Here is a 24,655-nt window from a genome sequence, read left to right on the forward strand (position 1 = left end):
TCTAAATTTTGTTTTGCAAAAAACATATATATGTCTCTGAACAGACTATTTACGGCTTCAAAATTTTCAATCTTTCGGTCGGTTTATACAAGTATATTAGATCTTTTTTCGACAATAAAATCATAACCGGATCTTATTTAATCGGTAATTAATACTAATCGAGAGATCAAAGGATTGCGCACCTGCCAATGATTCATAATGAAAGTAGTGATCGCACAACAATCTATGGGTGAAAATGTAAACGGAAGTTACCATTTGCGCATGCGTGTTTAAACTAAACACAAAATGGCTACAAAGATATGAAGTGTGTTCCAACTGTGTTAAATTTTGTATTTTACAAAGTCATTTGACTATAAAACTAATGTCCAATAACCATGGATAGTGGAGATTCATTGATAGACCCAGAAGCGGAAGTTCGCAAACTCCAAGATCTAGTCAAAAAGCTTGAAAAGCAAAATGAAGTGCTTCGTTCTAGACAAAAAAACAATTCCGAAAATGTTCAGAACGGTGAAATCGAACATGGGAAATTGACTTTGCATCATAATAACAATATTCCCGACACCTTAAATCTAAAGAATCAACCTGCCGAATCAGGGGATGATTCTGAATTGGTTGATATCGAAAATCTTTCAATGAAAGATGAAGAAGACAGTTGGTAAGGCAAATGTATTAGAAATACATCATTTCTGTCACACTAAGGCGAGTCAACGAGTCCAGGACTCATCAAAATCTGTCTGGACTCACCATTTTTCAAAAATAGTGAGTCCACAGATGCATCAAGATTGAAATATTTTGTATAAGTCAGAGGACTTACTGAAATAAGTGATTTTTAAATCACTTATTTGAGTAGCAAATTCAAGGTTTTGTCACTTCTTCTTCTTCCGAATACGGGAGTAGACTCCTAGGTAGGAGTGTAAAACTTCCCAGAACTTGTGTGCTATGTACATATGGACTTAATTTAAAAATAATATGACAAAGAAAAATTGTTATCAATAACATATATACATTATGTACAGTGGCTTTAAAGTTTAATAAGTTGCTGTGGATCCTTCAAATGTTAGAGTGGATATGCCACTTTTGAAGGATTCCAGGGTGTCAGACATACCTATTGCTTCAGGTAGTGAATTCCAGTCCGAAATAGTGCGAGGATAAAATGAAAATTTATAGAAATCTTTATTTGTTGATATTTGCCTAAATTTATTTTTCCCCCTAGTGCGTCTATCAGATATTGTTAAGTTGTCCTTAGGAACTTCAACTAACCCCCAATTTATTTTATACAGCATAGTTAATCTAGCCTTTTTCCTTCTTATTTCTAAATTTTCCCATTCCAATGATTTTATTAAATTTGAAACTGCTCCAGGTGATCTGTCTTTATAATCATTGAAGACAAACCTGGCTGCCTTACGCTGTACCTGCTCAACCTGAGTCATGTGTTGTTTTTTGTACGGATCCCAGACAGGGGAAGAGTATTCGACGACCGGACGGACAAGAGATGTGTACGTAAGGTTTTTAACCTTACGTGTGCAGTTTTTAAAGCAATTGCTTTCATGCCGTCGCGTATGGCCATCTTTGTGACCCAGATCAGAGACTCCGCCCAGATCAAGCCATAGTATTTTGTTAAACAGGCTCCTGGTCTGTCATTCTTAAACACCTGTGTATGTTTTCTAATGCAATACATAGCTTGAAACTTTTGAAAAACGTTAGTGGATTTAAGAAGTTTCAGCATACGTTCTTGTAGATGTATTTTTGTATTTAGGGGGACAACCGTTTGACTATCAAAAAACATAGACGTTCGTTTTCCGTTCGTAAGATGTTTCAACAAAATATGGAATCATTTCAGTTGTTGATTTAGTATTGAAAATTTGACTGAATTATCTTTTATAATATACGGTTTTATATGTTTAATTGGTGTTCTTTTAAGAAAGAGGTCAGGTGCTCTTGTTCATTCATAAAATTGTCGTTCATTCATAAATTTATCGTAAAATCAAAATCACTACACAGGTTATCAGGTTATACGTAGTGTCAAATGATTACCTGTAATCTAAAAATAGACAAAGTTAACTGACCTATTTTGTTGATTTGTTTGCGCAAATAATTCAGAGGAACGAAACCCTTGTTAAAAACACACAACAATAAGTTTGTTTTATTTTTTTGCCATAACTCCGTAAGATTTATCGATCACCTTACTAATGAAATGGACCCGTCCAAACGTGATAGATGCCAAGTCCAGATGAAGAGATATTTACAATTTGGAATTTTCTAGTTTCATAGATTAAAAAAAGTACATTCTTTTTGGATATCATATTCAAAACTGGGTATGCATGACAAATGATGAAACCATTATCCTCGTCTTTCCAATGGACGAGTCTACTACGTTTGTTGACCCTCTACGGTCCACCGTGTTTGCAATTTTATTTCACATGTTTTCGAAATATTGAAGATCATTTTCACAATGTTTCCTGAAAATTGGATAAATATCAAAGCAACTTAGAGCTGTTTGTTCTTGTTCGTATAATGACGATTTAATGTCATGTTTGTCTGTGATGGCCACTCTTTTCGGGATTGCACGATAATTATAGTTATCTCGTACCCTATGAGGATGACACATATCAACTGAGCAATAATGTTTGGGACTTAGATTTTAAGAAATGATGACAAAGTAACATTATGAAAATATTTTTAGTCAGCTGAAATATATATTTATTTTTTACATGTTTATGCTTTGTAAAATATTTTGTTTCTTTCCCGTTTTTCAACATTTGCGTCTGGAAAGTTGAAATGTTTTAACTGAAGTGTTAAATTTAAATTAATTATGAAAATTAAATCAATAAAGGAAATTATTGTCCAGTTACAAACACTACTAGGGGATAATCCATAATAATTTCTCTTGGAGTTATATGTTTCAGCACATGTATATTTGACCCCAACTTTAGCCTGGTAAACGTCTCCTTGTGAAATATAAAACATATTAAAAATGACTTTCTGCTTAAGTCTTTAATTGATTTAAAGTTAAAACCTTCTTAATTCTCACTAGAAAACACTCCTGTCATGTTTAATTCTTAAATAAAAGTCCCCAAAACATAAACATGGCAGCAATTGCTTTTACAGCCTTTCAGGCTTTGATTTAAGTTCCTACGAAGAAACCCTAAGGTTTTATTTGCCTTACAAGTAATATTGTTTATATGTGTTCCCCAATCAAGATCATGGCTTATAGTTACACCTAAATATTTACTGTCTTTTACTGCTTTTAAAATATGATTGTGCAATATATAATCAAAAGTGGAAGGTTTACTTTTTTTAGAAATATGAATTACATAACACTTCTCAGGATTAAAATTCATTTGCCAATCCTCTTCCCATTTTACTAAACTAGACAAATCTTTTTGAAGTAATTGTGCATCAGAACTATTATTTACATTTCTATACAATAAACAGTCATCTGCAAAAAGTCTTGCATTGCAAGTTACATGTTCGGGTAGGTCATTTATAAAGAGTAAAAATAATGTTGGGCCTAAAACTGTTCCCTGAGGGACACCAGAATCAACTGCTAATTTTGAAGATTTTACACCGTTTAGTAGTACTTGCTGTTGCCTGTCGGCTAAAAAGTCATTTATCCAATTTAAATTTTGATTTCTAATACCATAAAATTCTAATTTCTGGGCTAATCTTTTATGGGGGACTTTATCGAAAGTCACAAATTGGGATTTTGTAGTTTTTTCAAAATTTAAAACACATAGGTTTAAATAACATCTTTTAAAGTCATAAGAAACGAGTGATTGGTGAAAAATAATGTTCTTCCAATTCTTGAACCAATGCATACAAACATCATAAACTTAGTCTTCTGTGCTCGAATTCATCATTTTTTTCGTGTAAATTTCGTATAATTGTCATTTTTTTTTCAATCGGTCAGTGTTCATGTGTTGTTGTGAAAATATGGCAGGTAATTAAAGTTCGTGTTTTGAAGCCGAAGTTGTCAACAATTGACGAAAAATAAACAAAAAAGCATGGAAATAGAGCACGTGTTTAACATGTAAATTCAGATAATAGTTTATTTTAAGGACATCCATGCGTATTGTGGTCACCGGATTTTTACGAGATTGGTCACACTGAGGTCACCTTGCATACGGAAAATATGTCGGGGGGGAATTGCTTGCTGGAAGGAAGCTATTCAAATAAAGTAAACTTCTTCTAAATATGAATAAATTAAAGAATTTTCTTTAGAAAAAAGTATATGTACATAAATTTTATAATGAAAACTATCCATTGAGTTATAAAAATCATATGCCTTATTTTTTTTTTATTTGAGGTTTCTTATGACTTTAATTAGTAAAATTAAAAAATATGAACTTTTTGCTTCTTTTAAGTACATGTAGCAAGGTTTATGTTTTTGATGCTATCATTTGCCTGATAATTCTATTTTAGTTGAAAAAATGAACTGATACTTTCTTAAAAGATTTTTCACAGCAGTGGGAGTATTTTTCCTGTGAAGTTCAAGGTTTCATCTTTCAGATTATGTAATAAAATTCTACTGTTCGTGATAAAAATTTCACTGTTTGGGGGTGTTGAAATAAGTGGGAGTTATTAAAAGAATGATACTTAAAGAAGTGATTTTTGGAAAGGAAATTGAGGTCTGATACTTTAACAAGTGATTTTAATGTCATTATCCTAGATTCAGTGCACGGTCATCACCTGAAATGACCTGGTCATCCTAGACAACACAGATGTTGGTTCTGATAAGTTTAGAAACATAATTAGTCCCTGGATCATTAGTATTCTATATCTAAAGCTACACTAATATTAAATCACTTCTTCTAGTGATTAATTTGTACTACTTAAATAGGTGATTATTAAAGAAAGACAACTCTAACTTCAAACCTTTATGGAAATAATGTTACTTGAATCAGTGATTTAGAAAATTGCTTGTTTAAGTACATGTAACTCCCCTAAAAGTGATTTGAAATTAATGTAATTTCATTGCCATGGAGACTTAAAAATGTAAATCTAACATTATGTTGCAATTATATATTGTCCTCTTGCTGTTGGACTCATCATGGCTAAAAATGGTGAGTCCCTGGACTCACCTTCAAAAATCCTGAGCGAGAACCCTGCTGTCATATGTTTTCATACATGATCATATATTTTGTGCATCATATGTTTTCGGATCTCCTGTAGTTGATTGTAATACTGGTAAACTGGTATACTAGTATTGTGCACAATACTGGTATAACATTTTTGTCCCAGTATTGATTCCAGTATTGAATTTGTACAAGTATTGTGTTTTTTTTTAAATAAACAACACATATACATGATATAGGTAAAAAAATCTTTTATCAAAGGTGTCACATATACATGTGATATATATGCATAATGATATTAACATATAACAATTTTATATGGAATGATTGTACATGTGTCATGTGTGTTGAGTACACATTGTAATGAATTGTTGTATAGATGTCAAAAGTTCCAAGGAGACAGATTCTCAGGTCAAGTGGGAATAGTGATAAGGTTTATTAAAGACGCCAGAACAAATTTAATCAAACCCTTGAATTTTGCGTCTTCAAAAATTTTCTTGGGCAAACATGTATAATACAATGCTCTCCCAAGAAAATGTTTGAAGACGCAAACTATATAAAGTTCAGAACCTTATTATTGTGAACATTGTTGTTATAATTGTATTTTATTTACAGGTTATACTCATCTCCCAAACCTGCCACACCTTCACAGAACAGAGTTAGTCCATACAAATGGGTTCGGCAAGAATTTGAGCATCCAAGTCCAGAGGTGGAATCCGTGAAGAGGTCCTTAATTTTTAAACTTGATGAAGCTGCCAGAAGTAAGATTGTATTTATAAATAGATTATTACATTGAAACATGTAATAGATTCATCTACGTCTACATGTATTCAAGATAATTAAAATTTACATTTTAACTATCAAAATTGGATAAATCTGATAATCCACAAGCAACTATGTGAGGATGTGTTTCTCATTTCTCTCATAAATGATTATTGATGATCATGATAATTAAAAAATAAAAAAAAATCATTTTTTGATTCCACAAATCCACAAAATTTTCATTTTCACATGTGTGCATATTTTGATTCACCCAGCATGCCCAGTGAGCTATTAAAAATTATGACCCTTAAACTCATCCAAAAATCTTCAGAGATCCAAGGCAACAACACGTTGCTAGAAGAATTTTATACAAAGGATTTGGAAAGGGTTAAATTGCAACAGAATTAGAGAATAGTTATTATAGATGATAGTGGTCATGATGGTAGATAAATTCAAAGTCCAACTTTTATATGTTTTAGTAATAGTATTTTACATATATACATGTACATATCATAGCTATGTAAACCATAAAAAACGTCAACCATCTTTAAGCTTGCATATTGATGATGTACATTTATTTTGTCTGCCAGTAAGAAATCAATAAAGATTAATTAAACTTCTTTATTAATTATACTTGTTGATCCTTGCTTTTAACTTTCAACCTGATTACTTTTCAGTGAGTAGGAGTTGTAGTACACCAGTATTTGGAAGTTACAGTACACCAAGGACTTATAATACAAAGATGAGTCATTCTGCTGATAGTACACCTGTCATGCCTGTATACAATAACAAACCTGTCATCAGGAAATCATTGGCAACGTCTTATGGTAAGAATTGTGTCATATTATACGGTACTCCAAAGGGGCCTCAGTGGCCGAGTGGTATAAGTAGTTACTACTGTAATCGCTAGCCAGTCAACACTGAGGTTGTTAGTTTGAACCCTGCTCCAATATCAATTTAAAGAATTGTCAGTATTCCTATCGAAAGTCAGTGGCCTCTCTGAGCACTCAGGCTTTCTCCATCAATAAAAAACGGCCACCATAAAACTGCACAAAAACAGTGCTTAAAAATGGTGTAAAACGCCAAAAAAATCTAATTAAATATACAGTATTCTAAAAAGGAGGTTTAAATACAATGTTGAAATGACACCATTTGCAAAAAAAAAAAAAGAAAGCACCATTGTCAAAAGAAAAATGGAACAAATCACAGTTCTGACAAAAATTTTCTAAGCTTGACCTCATTGTCATAGATCATTCAAAATGTTTAGTGTCCATGATGGTTTTAGTAAAACCTGTATTTTTAGGACTTTCAACGTTGAATCAATGGTCAGTAAAGAAGGCGAGATATTTTAGCTTGTGCACTCTTATCTTGATTATCTGAAAGCTTGATACACCAGTAATCAAAAAATATTTTATTAAAGAGCATTTTAAATTTTTTTTCATTATCAATTTTAGGAAGTAATATTGGAATGGGTAAAAATGTTGATACTGGAACATTTACCAGACCTAAACGAACCAGACCTCAAGTAAATGATATGCTACCAGATCATGCAAAGCTTCCGGAAGAATCAGACAGTACAGATAGTAAAAATCATCCAAACGTTTCAGATATAGAAAATTTAGCAAAATTACAAGAAGAGAGTAAGTCTGCATTGACTCTGCAAATATTATTTGAGTCTAAACTAATACTGTAATAATTTGTTGGATATGAACAAAATATTTTGAATGGAAATTATTTTTAAAAATAAGCAATTGTGTACATGTATCATATTATTACAAGTGCATGCTGCACACATATATTTTAGATTTTATAGATACATGTTGCCTACAATATATGTACAAATTCATACTTAAATGAAACAAAAGCAATTTATGAATGATAAAATCCAAAAACAGTTGTTGACACTTGTATCAAACTCAGTTGGCCTGAAATACTGCAAAAGTCACAAATTTAAAACCTTGTAAAGCACAGTATTTTGCATTAATTTAATCTTTTTCAGTCCAGCTGTGATAAGTTGAAATTTTGTTAGACACAAAGTATACCATGTTTAAATCTTGGAGTGTTCAAACAAAGCTGTTATATAAAAATAAGGAGATGTGAATGTAAACAATTAAAGGCAACTATATGACCTTCAACAATGAAAAAGCTGTATTGATAGAAATGTATGGGTGGCTATAAAAGGCCCCAATATGAAAAATATGAAACCATTCAATTGAGAAAACTAACTGCTTGATTTACAACAAAACAATTTGTGAAACAAATATAACAGACATGAACCAACAACAACCTATATAATGTTGTATATTTTGTTCCAAAGTCACACTTAAAAGATACTAAGCTTTACTCATGAATAGTTAAATTCAACTCTTTATTCGATGAATAAAAAGTAAACATGCTGAGACCGAAATAAAAAAATGAAATTTGTGTAACAACAAAAGGACCTTTTACACTTAAAAAATTAGTCCTGTCTATATACTTATTGATTTATTACAACAACTGTATTTTCAGGTTTACGGCAAAGTATGTCACAGTCTTCACCAAGAAGAGGTAATAATAAAGTCTAGATAACTTTAGTATTTTATACTTCCATCTCTAGAATCTGCTGTACTCCATTGGTCTGTCAAAACGAAAACTTTCTTTGAGATCAAATGACAACCCTGATATTCTTATTTAAACAACATATATATTTGAGAAAATTGAGAAAAAGTAATAGAACACATGTTTTTGTGTGTATAATAATTCAATTAGATTACTTTTATTTGAAATCAAAACATATTTAGTTAAAAAAATTATAGTTTATAAATCTACTATTTTTGTCCAGCCCCAAAACCACGGCAGATTCCTCAATCTGTTAACACAGAAAATGATAACCATGTGGGGAATAGATGTAGCCCAAACAAATTTGACGGTAAGGAGCATGATTGTGGTTGAACCATCTCTCTACAGAACTTGTTCATGTTGTTCCTATATCATAAGAGACCAACAATTTTTTCTATTTTTCTCAACTTTTTTTAAACAAAAAGAATTTATAAATCATGTTTTCTCTGATTCATGCAAATAAACTGTTTAAGAATATAATTCATATAGGTGCATATGAAATGCACTTAATATTACTAATTATAAATATCACTAAATAAGGCATTCAATTTTGAATTAAAACTGTATGGATTGGAAATTGGAGGGAAAAGGTGTTTTCCAACTAAAAAAGATTGAAATTCAAAGTGTAGGATAATTTTATATATATCTTGAAAGCCTATGACAAATGTTAACCTTGTAAGTGGACATAAAGTCATAATTTTTGTCAATTTATCATGAAAGTTGCATTTAACAGTTCTGTAGACAGATATCCTGACCAATTTACATGTTGTTAGCATGGCTGTCATGCATGGTTACTATGGAGTTGAATTTCAAAATGTCTACATTGTAATGTCTATGTGCTCTTAATAAAGGAACTATATATTGTGATGTTCATGTGCACTAAATGACAAAACTTAAATATTTGTATTACTGGTTATGCTTTATTTGTTGTAACATATACATCACATTCAAATATACAGTTCCAAGCTCATTAGCTCTGATGGAAAATGTACATCGGTAGATTTCTTTTTGTTCATGCATTTTTATAACAAAATTTAAATAAGTTTGCACTATAAACATGATAAAGCATTCTGGGTAGTATTTCATTTTGATATAAATCAAAATGGCGTGATTGGCTAAAAATATCCTAAACAAAGAAATTTCAACATTAATTTCATTTTAAGGTAACTGTCTGTTTGACAGCTTTTCTGGTAATTGGAATGAAAATTATATGAATCATATACAATAGAAAACATTTTGAGAAAAATGAAACCTCACTATAAACTGAATGAATTTTTCTGCAGTATATTGAAACATGGTGTGAATAATTTATCAACTGTATCTACATGATCTATAGACATTTATTCTTTTGTTTAATTTGAGTGAGAGTTATTGCCCTTTGGCCTATGTTATTTTGTTGACAAATATTTGATTATTTTTTTGTACAATAAATATAGATTTGTGTTACATGTATTGTCTGTACCTTACATATATATTTTTGTAACTAACTTGTACAAATACTTTTAAACCATATAAATACAGTTTTGTTTTGTCAAAATAACTTGAGGCATGTGCAGGCTTTTTTGCTCTTTTTCAATGAATCATTGATGTGTCATGCATATATCATATATGTATGAAAAAAGTTAAAATTAGAATTTAACAGAATTTAAACATATTTTTACAAGACTCGAAGACATTTTGAACATTGTTAGATAGATTTCTCATTGAAACATTCATAATTATAATTACTAAAGATACAAATGATTATAGTTTCCACACCTCCCAACAAAACCTTCTGCAGTCGACATGAAAAAAATGGATCAATTTTCAATTTCCTGTCAAAATGGTCAAAGCTCTTTACATGCTCTTACAACCATAACAACAGCTTTCTTTTCATTGGAAAGGCTTTATGTAAAAAATGCATCTTTGACCATTTTGCAAATGAAAAGTAGAAATTTGATTCTGTTCTGTTTAATGATAATCATGTTTATTAAGGCCAAAGCAAAGTAGTTTTATTTATATTTTTTTAAATACTTTTACTGCATTGTTTTTTTTATTATTATTATTACACATTTCATATAACAATGTATAATGTATATGGATTTTTTTTAAACACACTCTGGATTAAACTAAATTTTTTTTTCATTTTTGCTTCATACACCATAGCCAGAGTAATAATTCAAGAGACAGCTGTTTTATTCCTTATTCTCTCAATTAGTCTCCTCTATCAAATGAAAAGAAACAAACATGATGGATATTCATACCCAAATTTAAATATAAAAATAAACTGATATATCCATGACCAAAAATGAAAAAGACAAACAGACAAACAAGATGTGGCACTCATACCCTATCTTCTTATATCTTTAAACAATGCACAAAACACAACATAAAAATTGAAGCTTTTTTATAGCAATAGAAACCCCCCAAATACTAGTGCTCCACATTACTTAACTTATTTTATTTTACTTTAGGTGAGAGACATCTAAGTCAGAGTAATAGTTTAGGTTCTGATGCCAGTAGTCCTCCTGATAGTCCACATGCTAGTAATCAGTATTTAAATAATTATAATAATAATCAAGGTAAGTTACTCTCTGTATCTTTTATGTAAGAGTAACTTCCCTTTGTGCCACAGAAACATTTTTTTTTACCTATTTTTATTAAAGCTGATCATTCGGATAGTACTTGCAAGCTTAAAGGTGTGATATTTTTTATCAGGGTATGCATATACAGATGTAAATCAATGTTCAGGTGATTTTGTTTGAAGTTTATAAGACAAACAGTGTCTTGGTTAGCATTCCACAAGAGCACTTTTCCTCATAGGGGGAGATTGTTGAACAAAATATTAACCACTGTCTTTTACACAAAGGATACACAACATTTCTTTCACAGACACACCAAAAAAATAATGAAAAGGCAGAATAGTCAAATGATAAAAAGAATTGTCGCTTTTTTGTGCAAGTTTCCTTTGATCTTTTTTTGTGATAATTTTCAAATCATGCTATTCAAGTGAGATGGAAAATTATCGCTAGAAACTAAGAAGGCATGTGGGGACACTATTGAAATCCACATGTAACTGACTAAGTCGTCATGGGTAAATAGCTATAAACAGATCATTATTGGCCATCTCAACTTGATTGCTTTTCTCATTTTGGCCGTACCGGCTCAAGCGATAAAAAAATATCTCGTGGAGATGATGAATGATTATCTGTAAATAACAAATGTTACCACAAAAGAGTCAGATTATTCTGTCTAGCAGTTCTCATTGATAACCACCACAAAGGATTATTAGGTGAATATTTGTCTCTTCAGAATTATGTCATCTTGAATAAAATTCACCAATTTTGATCAGTCAATATTACAAATGTGTACACCAGCATATCAGTGAGAAACCAATGTACCAGGGATTCATTAAATTTGTTGATTTCTTGGTTTTACAAAATTCTGTATACAAAGCCTATTGCAAATTTGTTTTAAGTTGACATTTTTAATTTTTGAATGGGAAGAGGTTTAAAGCAACTTGTCAAGTAGTTCTAGTTATCAACAAAGATAAAGGTTAATTCAGCATATCTCTTTAAAATTTTTATTAGCACAAATTAAAAGAAAGTCGCAAAAATTGAATCAAATTGTACAAATGATTATATGTTCTATTGCAGAAAATCCAGGTTTAAGAAGAAGTTACCAAAATGTATCAAGATTACCACAAACATCTGGACAATATGGTAGTGACCCTTATTTAGACAATTATTCCTCTGGCGGTAGTGATGACTGTGAACAAACTGTATCTCCAAAAGTGCGTCAATATTCACGCCTTCAAGCACCTGGTCGGCCAGGATCGCCTAATGTTAGTGGTTTAAGACAGCCTAGTCCTAGAGGGCCTTCACCTCAAAGAACTGGCCTCCCAACACCATCAAGAAGAACTATACCACGGCCTGGAAGTAGCAAGCTTGCAACTCCTGTTAGAAGGTACATGATTATCATTTTTAGTCTTAGCAATAAAGTTTTGAATCCACAAGACCGAATCATATTTTTACAAATATTTAGTTGGATTCTGTTTGCAATTTTACAAGCTTTGGCCGCAGGACTTGTGGTCAAGCATGAATTTTAGATCAATTTTACTTAAGGAAGCTGGCTTGTCATGTTTTCGGATTTTATGTCAGATATTTTCTGAATCTTCTGGTTTTATCCATTTGAATGCCTTGAAAACATTTGCCTGGTGAGCCCGATCTTTCTTTTTGTAAATCTTTTACATGTATAATGAAGTCTTATAAACTTTTAATTATTTTTTAATAGTTTTTGAGTACTTGAACTTGTCAATGATAAAGCTATGAAAAGTCAAGAGAGAATATTTTCCAGCCAAAATTTCAATGGCTAATATCTCGAAAACAAGCAATATATTTTTTTTGCTTTTTGGATTCCTTTCTTAGTCCCCTATCAATAAAACTAGTGTTTTGAAAAGTTAATTACTTTGAAACCGAGAAGCAAGCTCCCTTAAAAGGCCATATGAGCTTTTGTCATCATTTGGTGTAAAAAAATAAAATAAGAATCTTCTCTTCTGATGAAATAACTAAGCCCAATGTTACGAAACTATTCTCCAATATTTCTGAGAGAATCATGTTTTAAAGTGGTATCATGGAACTTGATCCATTGACAAACATGGTCAGATTTAAATTTACTTCAAATTAACCAAAGGAGTAAAATGCAGTTCTTGACCTTTATCTAAAATAATAAAGCAGTTTATATAGCAAATTGAATGTTTTAAAATTTTAGAGTTATTGACCCTGGAGTGTAAATTTTTAGCAAACTATTTAGTATTCTTTTTATATCTTGCAAACAGCAATAATTCTAAATTTTCAAATGCTTGTACCTGTCAAAAAAAATATATATCAACTGTAAACATTCTAAAAAGACAACACACTTAGGCACGAAGATGAGATCTTAAATTTATCAGTGATCATTGTATATTTTAGAGAAAGTTACTGCTGATTTTATCTTTATAATGTTTTATAATGGGTTTTTTAATTTCAGAAGTGGATTACCTGCCCCTAGATCAGCGTCTTCCCAACGCCATGATGACAGTTGGAAAGAAGGATGTTTTTGATGTAGATATTTCACAAATGGCATTTATTTATTGTTTAATAATGCTCAAAGCTGTATTATAAAACCTTGAAGGAGGATATAAGGCTTAGCTATTATAAATCATCAAATGTTTTGCAGAAGACTTTGAGCTGAAGTGTTCATTTATCTTACGTCAGATTAAATTACATACAAGTATACAGTAATAATGTGACAATCTAGTTTTCTTAGGGAAATTAAAAACAATTGACCCTATAATTCATAGGCACTTGTTGGAATGGAAAACTGCAGTAAGGTGCCCTTTAAAACATTGGTCTTATAACACCAAGGTTAAAACTATAAGTTTTCTAAGAGGACTAATGAAACTGTCTCCATTTATAGTTTGCTTTGAAAGATATGTCAATGTGTTGTTGGATTTTTATTTATAGATCAGAATAATTTCTCTTGGATAAGTTAGAAAAAGGTACATGGACAGTCACATTTGACATTTTTTTACATTGAAAATAAATGTATATTAAATCCCTTATAAAACAAAACAGAATAAAAGAATCGAAGTATGTAATTTTATGAATAACTAGTTTTGTGATAACCTTAAGGATTACCTTCATAAAATATGAATTGATTTTAACCCATATATAGAGCACATTGATTGAGTGATATTATTTGTTTAGTGGTAAATATTTTTACACCATACTAACCAATTGACAGATTGTCAGTTCTTCTCTGTCTGTATTATATATTTATGGTAATGTGACTGTTTTTGTCATCTGACTGATTTATTTCTCAATGAAAAACATGTTGGTCATTAATTTGGATGATCTGAGTTATACTGTGATAAAAACTTTATGTTGTCCAAGTTTTCAACTTTGACCTTGAACTTAAGGTGCTATATTATTTTCTTATTAAATTTTACATGTTTCTTAGTTTTTGTTGGACATGTCGGATCTTGTGAAATGTTTGTTTGGTAGCTTGTTGGTATTTAATTAAAACCTCTCATTATGTTTTTAATTAGGCCTAAATAAAAATAAGCTTTTCGATCAACCCTTTATTCCAATGTTTCTAACATCATCATTTATCAACACTATCCTTAAATTCCAGATTCCCTGTACTCCTTTTTTTACTTTCGAAATTTCACTCATAAAATGATTTTTTCTGAACATGGTTGCGTTCAATATCGTAGTGCTATGTAAATTTTTGCATATTGAACATGTAGCTAGCCTATAGCTTCTACATAGATATTTATTGCAGCTAGACAAAATTTACGTAACTTCTACGATATTAAACGCAACCCAGTTTTGATATGCTAAAGAACACAAATATTGATATTAAACATAAAACAAATCCATTTCATTGTTCTTTACTAATCAGTAGGATTGATCAATGCTTAAATATATCATAAAGTGCTATATATTATTTATTACTTAGACTATTCCATAAAAATGGGTGCTGGAGGAAAGGTTAGGAGAAACTTTAAAAAATCCACATAAGAATACAACATACTGTCTTTTAGTAGTGGTATATACATCACATAGTCAAACAGGTACAACCTTAAAGACCCTCAATCCATGTTTATAAAAAATGGTTGCCCTCCCCCATTCATTTAAATGGAATATCCAAAAGTATAATAACATCACACATTCTCATATACTATGTACTAAATTAAATTATTCATAAATCACTCTTATGTTCTTGTTCAAAAGTGAATGAGTGAAGGTTTGAAAGGGGATTTGGATATTTTTTGTGTAATTGTTTTTCCCAAGAATTTCAATTTTATATCTATTAACAGTAAACAATACAGATAAAAACAGTATATTATTATGATTAAGGATAAACAACATACTGAATCTGTCAGTTGAATCAAAGGCACATAATAAGAAGTAAACACCAATGAAGAAGATTTTCTAAACAGAAAGTGTTCTAAAAATGTTCGAAAGAAAATCTTTTAATTCATTGTCTAGATTTTGTAAAGGATAGCCTACTGTGTATATGTCATACCTATTTTATCAACCATACCCAATTATATAGATTTTTATAGTCCATGTGTTTTTTCCTTTATTCATGTTTTAAATATGTGTCCTATGAAGACTGGGGAGATATATATGTAAATTATTTGAACTTGCCAAAGTATGGAAGCATAAATGTGCCACATGTTAGTTAAATTTTGGTGAGAAAATGTTAGTGTTAATCTTACCAGAGCTAAAAGCTGGGAATCAATGCAAAATTCCTCATATTAATAAAACTTCAACTTAGATTTAGATACAACACAAAAAATAACAGCAGATGTTCTTAATTCTATTCACAGGCATTCAAAATCTAGTTTGTTTTCATGTGGAGATGACTTGTCAGACACTGATTAAGCCATTTTAAATAGGCCGTTTCAGCCATATATCCCTAAACAAAAGCATGAATTGTCATATAAAAGTTTGGGGGAAGGGGTGTTCCAAGCCATGGAACACCCACTGGATCTGCCACTGATTATTCAAGATGATTGACCTTATTTTTAAGATTAAGATATAAATATATATAGCCAAGAGGTTTTGAAATACTATTAATATTCTTCAAAGATTATTGGGAATGGTGGCACTATTTGCTTTCCATACCAAACTACATGTATATACAGTATGAAATGTTTATTTATGCTTGTAATTTGTATAAATCGAAAAGGAACCCTGACCTCAAATTACTATTTTTGTACTTTTTATTTCATTTGTAGTTATTATTATTGAATATAATTTTGTTAAAAGTTAAGTTTAAGTTAATGTAATTAGTTGTTGTAGTAGAAAAGTTATTTTTGTATATTTAGTTATAAATTGATTGGTGGAATTCAATTTATACATAAACACCAAATTGTGATAAGTTGGAATATTATCTTTATGCTTCTTTTAATATGTTGCATACTAGTAGCTTTTAGTTCTTAACCATATATGAAGCTGAACTAAATTTACCTTTCATTACCAGTTCATGGTATCCTTGTGTCTGTCAACTGTCAATTCATTTCAGTTATCATGGTTATATGTTCTTGTTGCAGTTAATTCCAAATTATTTCTGCATTATCAAACATTCCCTCTTTCCCATGGGACAGTTCTTAAGTTTCAACCTGGACCATAAACTTTGCTATACCTTCTTCATAAGAAATGAATTGTTTTCTTAACTTCCAATAAATACTTGCTAATAGATATCACGTTAATCATAGCAACTGTCAATTAATTTCAAAATTTAACTTGTTATATGCTTATACTTTGTGATTTAGCTTTTTCTTCTCAGTGCAATATTTGGTTGAGAACTGCTGTTATACTGTCAGATTCTAGAATTACTAATGTAAATCTTTTGGTCAATAGCTTTTTTGCTGTACATTTAATAAAGGGTTGGTGGCCTGGCAATATAACATGAAAGAAAAAGTAGTTTTTATAATGCATTGTTCATACACTTTTATTTGTTGTGGAATGCTGTTCAATGTATTATTTTGTTAAGCTTTATAAAACGATATCCATACAACATCAATTCTATGCATATTTGTGGTTTGTGTTACATGTTTATGTCATTGTAGTAAAAAAGTTTTAAATACATGTATCGACTATTTGAAATATAGCTAGGAAAATATAATATATGAAGATTCACAAGATCACATCATTTGGTTATTTAAAGCAACAGAATGAACCTCACCATAATCAATATTTGATAATGAATTTACCAATTAATTCTGTAGTATATTAAGTCCTCAACAGTTAATTCTAACATAGAATTCAGAATTTTATTTTGATTAGTAGATTTTTCTTTCATGAATGTGGACCTTTTCATTCTTGCTTATATTTAAATGAAGGATCTTGTTTCAAATAAAAGGTATAATTTCATATCTATATGTCTATGTTTGATTCATGTTGATTGAAAGATATGAAAGAAATAATATGAGCTTTGATTTTCACCAGAGAAAATGAAAATGTGTGTAATGAGTATTATATATATATGTGTGTAAATTTGTATGTACAAGAATACATCTTTTATATAAGGTTCTGTAAAGTAGGCAAGTCCTATAGCTAGGAATAAAAGACATGCATATATATGTTTAATGTGACAACAACCCAAAAACAAATAACCTACCATTACAATTAGAAAATTGGATATTACTTTGCTTTAATATGAATAAAATAATTTATTGAGATGATAAGATGAAATAACAAGTATACCCTCACTCTAAAATGGCCTTGTATATCTGGCTGTCTATCCATCCATAGACTGTCATTTCATCTGACAAATCTTAAATTGTTCAGCACATATTTCATAATTACATTCAGATTGAGCCTTTACTGTTTATTTTTTCAAACATATCAAATGGTCAAAACATTATCAATGATATGTTATCAGAAAAGGTTCATTTTACAATGCTATAAAACATTCTATGGACTCGTAAAATAAGACCCCTTAGCATTTGGAGTAGAAGATTTTAAATAAAAGATAAAAAGATTTAAATTTAATTTAAAAGAACTTTCATTAGTTGAAAACAAATAATATTAACTTTATTGGTAAAGTAAGGCTCTTTATACATAAGTGGCATTAAGGAACATTAGGACTCACTTGTGAGCTAGTTAAATGACTTCCTGAACACAGTCAGAAAGATGGAGATAGATACAGGAACCTATTTACTGTCATTTAAGATAGCTTTCCATGCCCAACTTTTGCTGAATTATAATTCTTTAAAGCTTTTATTTATTCATGTCTTGTTAACTTTTGCCTATTGTTTCATTGCATATGAACTTTATTTCGAAACAAGATACATAAGGTTTCTGCTAAAAAATATTGTGTAATTTTTTTTATTGAGTTCTTCAATTTTTTGCTGATTAAGAAATTGATATGACATTGTCTCATGATTGAACTGCCATTTTTTTTTGTCAATGATTAATTACTATTGAACACCCAACCTCATTAAAGATATTGTAAGTTTTCATTAATCAATGATTGTAACCTGATTGTTCTGTTTCTTATCTATTGCCAGTATTGGTGAAGATTGGTAAAGATTCAAGAATTAGGTATTCACTCACATTTTTTGTACTCCATCTTACAAACATGGCTGCTGAAAAGCAAAACTTGGCATTGGGTTTAATAATATATCCCAAATGACAAGAGATAGAACTGAAAAATCTAAAATCGACTGAAATTTACTGAAACAATTAAGGAATACCTTTACTTTTATCATTTCTTTTTGCAATAAATGCCTGCATTACAGATTCTGAATTTGTTTTTCCCAAAACTGTGGATGCCTATAAATGTGAGTAGGTCCAATAATTATATCAAACTTTAATGTGAAGAATGAATGTTAAATTAAAAGAAAACAAAAATGACTGTATTTAACAAATTATATTTTCAATATATTGCATATTGATTTTTCTTTCCAAAAAAATATTTGTCTCCAACTAAAAAAATTGTTTACTCTTAATTGCACTAAAGTATTTGAAATGTCATTTTTAAGTACTTGTTACATATTTGTTTCCTTGTTGATAACATGAACATACAGATCACATAACTGCCTAGAACTCCACTTTGCTCCCATTATTTTACAGTTGTATTATGGAGTAAACGAATATCTTGTGAGCAAACCAAACAGAAAGGGTTTTACTTTCTATGTAGCTTGATGGAATGACAGTAATATTGAATATGTTGTGGTGTTGGTCCTGTATACACATTGATCTCCAGTGTTTGTCATTTATGTATCTTTGTTATATGAACAATCATGAGGAAAATGTGTTATCTGTTGAAAGATAATAATAAAAATGCTAAAAATATACATTCAATGTTACCTTTTTCTTATACTTAATTAATGAATTAATGTAAATTTTAGGAATTATTGTGTGTATTAATTGTTCCGATTTTTTGTAGATGGGGGGGAAAAATGAGATACTGGTATTTTTTATTATTTCAATTTTACAAAAAATATTCGTACAATATAATTATTTATCCTCCTTCCCTACGCCTATATCACCCTGCTCTGTGGCTCAGTAATTCTCGTATCAAGACTTCAAAACGAGACCAGGCATTATCAGTGACGTCACAATGTGAGAGGAGAAATTATCAGCGACGTCACAATGTGAGAGGAGATGTTATCATGCTTGCTTTCGTCAAGTGTAAAAATGTCTTAGGGAGAGGGAAAAAAAGACCATTAATAAAACGATTAACAGATAATCGGGTTTTCTACGTAAAAATATCGTTAATTATCAACCGCTCGACACAATGTGAAATTTTTTGCTTGTTCGATACGCTCACTCGCCAAAAAAGGTTCACATTGTGGCTCGCAGCTGATATTTTACGATATCAATGTGTAGAAAACCCGATAATCTATACGTATCAAATATCAAAATCGTGCACAATACAAGTTCTTATTGATGTGATACTCGCCAAGTCCAAGTATTTGCATTACTGAAACCTATATTTACAGTAAATTTATTGAGCACTTGTTTCCCATTGAGGAGTTTACAAGGAAGGCTACTTAAATAGAAAACAAAACATATTTTTGTCTTGACTTGAGGGCTTAAACAAAAGCAGGACATATGTATGCTTTTTGCAACAGCAGTGTTTTTGTCAAACATGAATTAGTTTGTGAGTATGTCAACTAATGGGAAACCAGTAGTGGTAAAGGAAGATGTAGTTTGAGTGCCAATAAGACAACTCTCCATCCAAATAACAATTTATAAAAGTAAACCATTATAGGTCAATAAACGACCTTCAATAAAGTCAGAGTATGTGAAACTTAGTGGTAGGGTTAATGATATTTTGGTCTGCAGTAGTATAATAATTGCCACATCAAAATTCCATGGAGACTCTTTGGTCTTTCCTCCACCAGTCCTCCCTCCCCCACAAAAACAACAAAACAAACAGACAAATGAGCCAAACACATTCAAGGCTACCTTGATGGTCTTCTACAAAAAAAAATTAAAATCACAAAAAATACTGATCTTAGAGGAAACTCAATTCGGAATACTCACCAAAAAAACTCAGTTCAAAGAAGTCCTAGTACGATCACAAATAGATAAAAGACTTCCAACATGGTTCATCATGCATGCTCTAGACTTAAAACAAACTGATCGAAAGAGTACGTCTTCATAATTGTATATTTGCAATCTACGAACCGAAATCTGAGGATTGAAAAAATATTGTCATTAGAACTAGAGTTCACATATATTTCAAAATCAGAGGATGTCCCATTTATGACTACGATATCTATCCAATTGTTCTTATCAGTTGGATTGACTCCAATTTAAATGAAATACCATCAGCATTTGGTTTTACGTAAGAAAACATCAAGCTATCAGTTTGGTGCAGTATGAGCAGGTGATGGGCGACTAACATTTTGTGCAATGACGTATGGATCGTTCAACTAATGCGTTTTGAATTGAATATGTTGATGCTACTGGCAAATGAAGGTCAAGTGGTTTTTTCCCATGCTAATATTTGACATATGTTTTAAAAACAAATTAGTTTTTGGTAGCATAGTTAATAAATATAATTTCAGTCGGTTGATTTTATGAATTAGAATGAAATTATTTTCTTCTGAATTGTCTGCCCATATAGGTGGCGTTTAGGTTAAGTGGTTTGTGTGATTTGGCGGTTAAATCATTCGGCACGACAGGGTCTACTCGATAGGTCACGTTAATTTTACATGATGCTATTTGATATTTTGTATCATGCATTAAGAGATCGATTGTTTACAAATGTTTGTGTGTATTGAAAGACTAGTACATATAATATACATATATATATATCTATATCTAGCGGGAAGGCTATAGTGCAGGCGATTTGGTGTCACGATATATCAGTGGCATAGGTTCGTATCCCGGCGAGGGAAGAACAAGAATTTGCGGAAGCAAATTTACAGATCTAATTTGGTTAATGTTTAGACGAGTTGTATATATATCTATATAAATGATGAATTTTCGTACTGATTCGAAATTTGTATACAATAAATATCATTTAATGGTTGTTATTAAACCAGCCCTCGGCTCTGTCGTGTGGTATTGCACTTTACTATTTTTTGTTATTTATTAGTATGATTATTATCAGTGGTTGTGGTATATGGGTGTTAACGGAAGAAGAATGAAAAAATGAAGGTCATGTCCGATATTCACTTATTAAGAAAACGAATTATACTACTCATGCTACTGTTAATGGTAGGAAAAAACTTCACATCGACTAATTCAACAAAATCTACTGAAACAATCTAGTTTACCAAAGAAGTTCACAACCTCTCATATTCCTTATGTTGTTGTGTTGTTGTCTTTTCAAAATTTACTATGTCAGCAAGTTCTCGAAAAGAACAGTCAACAATACAGCAACAAGTCTATCGATACTTAACATTCCTATTAAACCATATTAAGTGTTGTCTAACATAAACTGATAAATTTTCAAAATCAACTGATGAATCAAAACAATAAAAAAAAAACAGTATCGTTTTGCAGTAAACCCAAAGAAAACTGGCAGTTCTCAATGAGCTGATATTAAGTCACGCTTGGCATGTACCCTTATCATTTGTCTTCTGAAAAATGTACAACAAAACTACACGACGTGGTAGACATTGCACTTACATTTCATTTTTGCTTTACAATATTCTTGTTTTTTTCATTGCTTAAACATCGATGAGTCATCATGTGACAATTCTTTTTGTTTGTGGAGGATCATGCATATGCACCAAGGTAATTTGATTTTTTGTTTTCTTGTTCCCCCTTGCAACCAACGGAGAGATAAATTAATCCATCACAATAATAAATATGCTGACACAGTGTACGTGTTTTAATAATTTACGTAACATATCAATTTTTATTCTTCAAACGAACGTTTTCCTTTTGAAACAGCTATTATGATTAATAATTGATTTCCTGTTTGGCCTTTTATTTACAATGTTTTACAATAATTATACTATTTCTCTCATAAAATTTAGGGAAGAATTTGTTCCAAAAATGATGACAAAGCATGGTCATAAAATTAGCTCAACACATTGATTTTTAACATTTATCGAACTTTATAAATTGAATCAATTATAGTGGTTAATAATACATGTCCTGTTTAAAGCTTGTTAAAAACTATAGACATTGATCAACGATGAATAAAACATCATTGAAAAATACTTATTCAGATACAAATTCTATCGAAAACCTGCGGAAAACAACATTAAGGTGCAGATATGTAATAACTAGTATTGACGATTGTCCAGTTCGGAAATGATTACATGTCTGTTTTGTAGAGGATTAATGATACCATTAAAAAAAGTACCAGAAAATGTGTCAACGCATATCACTAAATTAAGCCTGGTCTTATTTCAAGTTGGCGGGTATTTACCAGAAAACATAAAATTAAAGTTGAGAACTTTCCCACACACAGTAGCACTCAAAAATAGGTAAAATCTAATTGAAAAATGTTGCGAAAACATTGTAACTGCCTCCAATATTTCCGTATGGCAACTTTATTCTTGAAAGCCAAGGGTTTTCCTATATGTTTCTCTATATATATATATAATGAGATAAATGCCTAGAGTTTGCATGGTTTTTCAAAATTTTTATACGCTGAATTTACAACCGATTACGGAAGGACAACCGAAAATTAATAAAAATCTACCTAATTATGGAATTAACCAAAAAAATCTGCTTAAAAAAGAGATCAGTCAGTCATATGCGTAGATGATTCATATTGTTACTAATATCAACAAAATGGTAGTTATTTCAAGCATACACAATACTACTAATAAAACTTATATATCTGATTAATCAAAATGACATATTCACTATATCCTAGCTATAAAATCAGGTTTGATCAACCATTTTAACACCAAAGAATACCTGTACCAAATTAGGAAAGTGACAGTTGCTTTCCTTTCATTTGATGTGTTTGAGCGTCTGAATTTTCAATTTGATAAAATACTCTCCGTTTTGAATTTTCATCGGAGTGTGGTATTTTTGTTATTTCACCTTTTTAATCATTTTAAACACTATGACAACCAATAATTGGACCGATACATGAAATAGAATGACTAACAACTTGTACGGTAGAATGACGACATATCCTAATAGCACAAGGACACCGATACACAAACCTTATAATATTGAATGAACCATATACATTGGATCGAGTGAGATTAAACTAAACTGTACAGAAAGTTTTTGTTTGTTTGATATAAGTTTAACATTTACATAATCCGAATAATCATTTTTTTGTCATTCGCACTTTCATCATGCCTAAATAGCCTCTCTGTACTCTTTTCCATGTAATATATGTAATGTTGTGGTATGATTTAATTTTCTCTTTCTGCTTTTACTAATTGCATTCATATTTTTTGTGTAATTGGATTACAAAAGCAAATGTGTTTCAAGTTATTGAACACAAATAGTAACAATAAGAATATATCGATAAAAAGATGTGGAAAGAGACAACATTGGATCAAAGACCATCGACATAGAAATTATCACATGATGACTTTCAACAATGAATATTTTTTAAACAATTACCACATAGCAGTTACATAAATATATACATTCAAATACGAAAACTAACGATATGATATATTTATTTAACGACATGCTATTGCACTACGGATTCCCGTAAACGATATGCGCATACGTGTTGTGTCGGGGTTCAGGGAATGTGCGGACATTCATCATCGTTTACATTAGATAACAGTTAAAACAAATTATTACAATCAGATAAACATGTTTGACTCCTTAGACTGGCACAAACATTGAAAACAACTATTGAAAGATTCAAGACTTAAATATCAATCAATACACATCTAATGGATTAAGTCATAAACCGTAAGAGATAAATAGAATCTTGCAATAAGTAATAAACTGTAAGAGTGCAACATAATCTTGTATTAAATCGAAATATAGGAAACGACCGAATGGATGACAGTACAATTTGATATCTGTAAAGCATTAATAAATATATCTTTTTTTATTATCAGTTAAAGCTCCGTTATGTTAATTTTACTCATATATCTATGTATTTCATTTTATATTTGTAATGCATTCGTTTGTGCAAGCTGTATTTCTCTTTTGTATCATAGAAGCTTGTGCTTGAAAAGGACAGGGCAGCATTTTCCATAAGAAGTATTTGACAGAAAAAGTTCGTCACAAAAATGTTCGCATATTGCTTTAAATGCTAGCCCTATCAAAATGATAATACATGTG

The 24,655-nt window shown here is 30.6% G+C and overlaps 1 protein-coding gene across 2 annotated transcripts; it reads left to right on the top strand.

Moving 5' to 3' along the window:
- Positions 1 to 278: 278 nt before the first annotated feature.
- On the top strand, positions 279 to 19,269 carry LOC134696602 (SLAIN motif-containing protein 2-like). Of its 2 annotated transcripts, XM_063558464.1 has the most exons (9): positions 279 to 655; positions 5,691 to 5,836; positions 6,515 to 6,664; positions 7,292 to 7,477; positions 8,346 to 8,384; positions 8,659 to 8,745; positions 10,889 to 10,996; positions 12,071 to 12,380; positions 13,443 to 19,269. In XM_063558464.1, the coding sequence occupies exons 1-9, from the start codon at positions 375 to 377 to the stop codon at positions 13,513 to 13,515; spliced, it is 1,380 nt and encodes a 459-aa protein (XP_063414534.1). In that variant the 5' UTR covers positions 279 to 374; the 3' UTR covers positions 13,516 to 19,269. The 2 variants fall into 2 exon arrangements, with proteins under 2 accessions (XP_063414534.1, XP_063414536.1); XM_063558466.1 differs by lacking the exon at positions 8,659 to 8,745.
- Positions 19,270 to 24,655: the final 5,386 nt, after the last annotated feature.

This window comes from Mytilus trossulus, chromosome 14, assembly GCF_036588685.1.
Source record: "Mytilus trossulus isolate FHL-02 chromosome 14, PNRI_Mtr1.1.1.hap1, whole genome shotgun sequence".
Lineage (NCBI taxonomy): Eukaryota > Metazoa > Mollusca > Bivalvia > Mytilida > Mytilidae > Mytilus > Mytilus trossulus.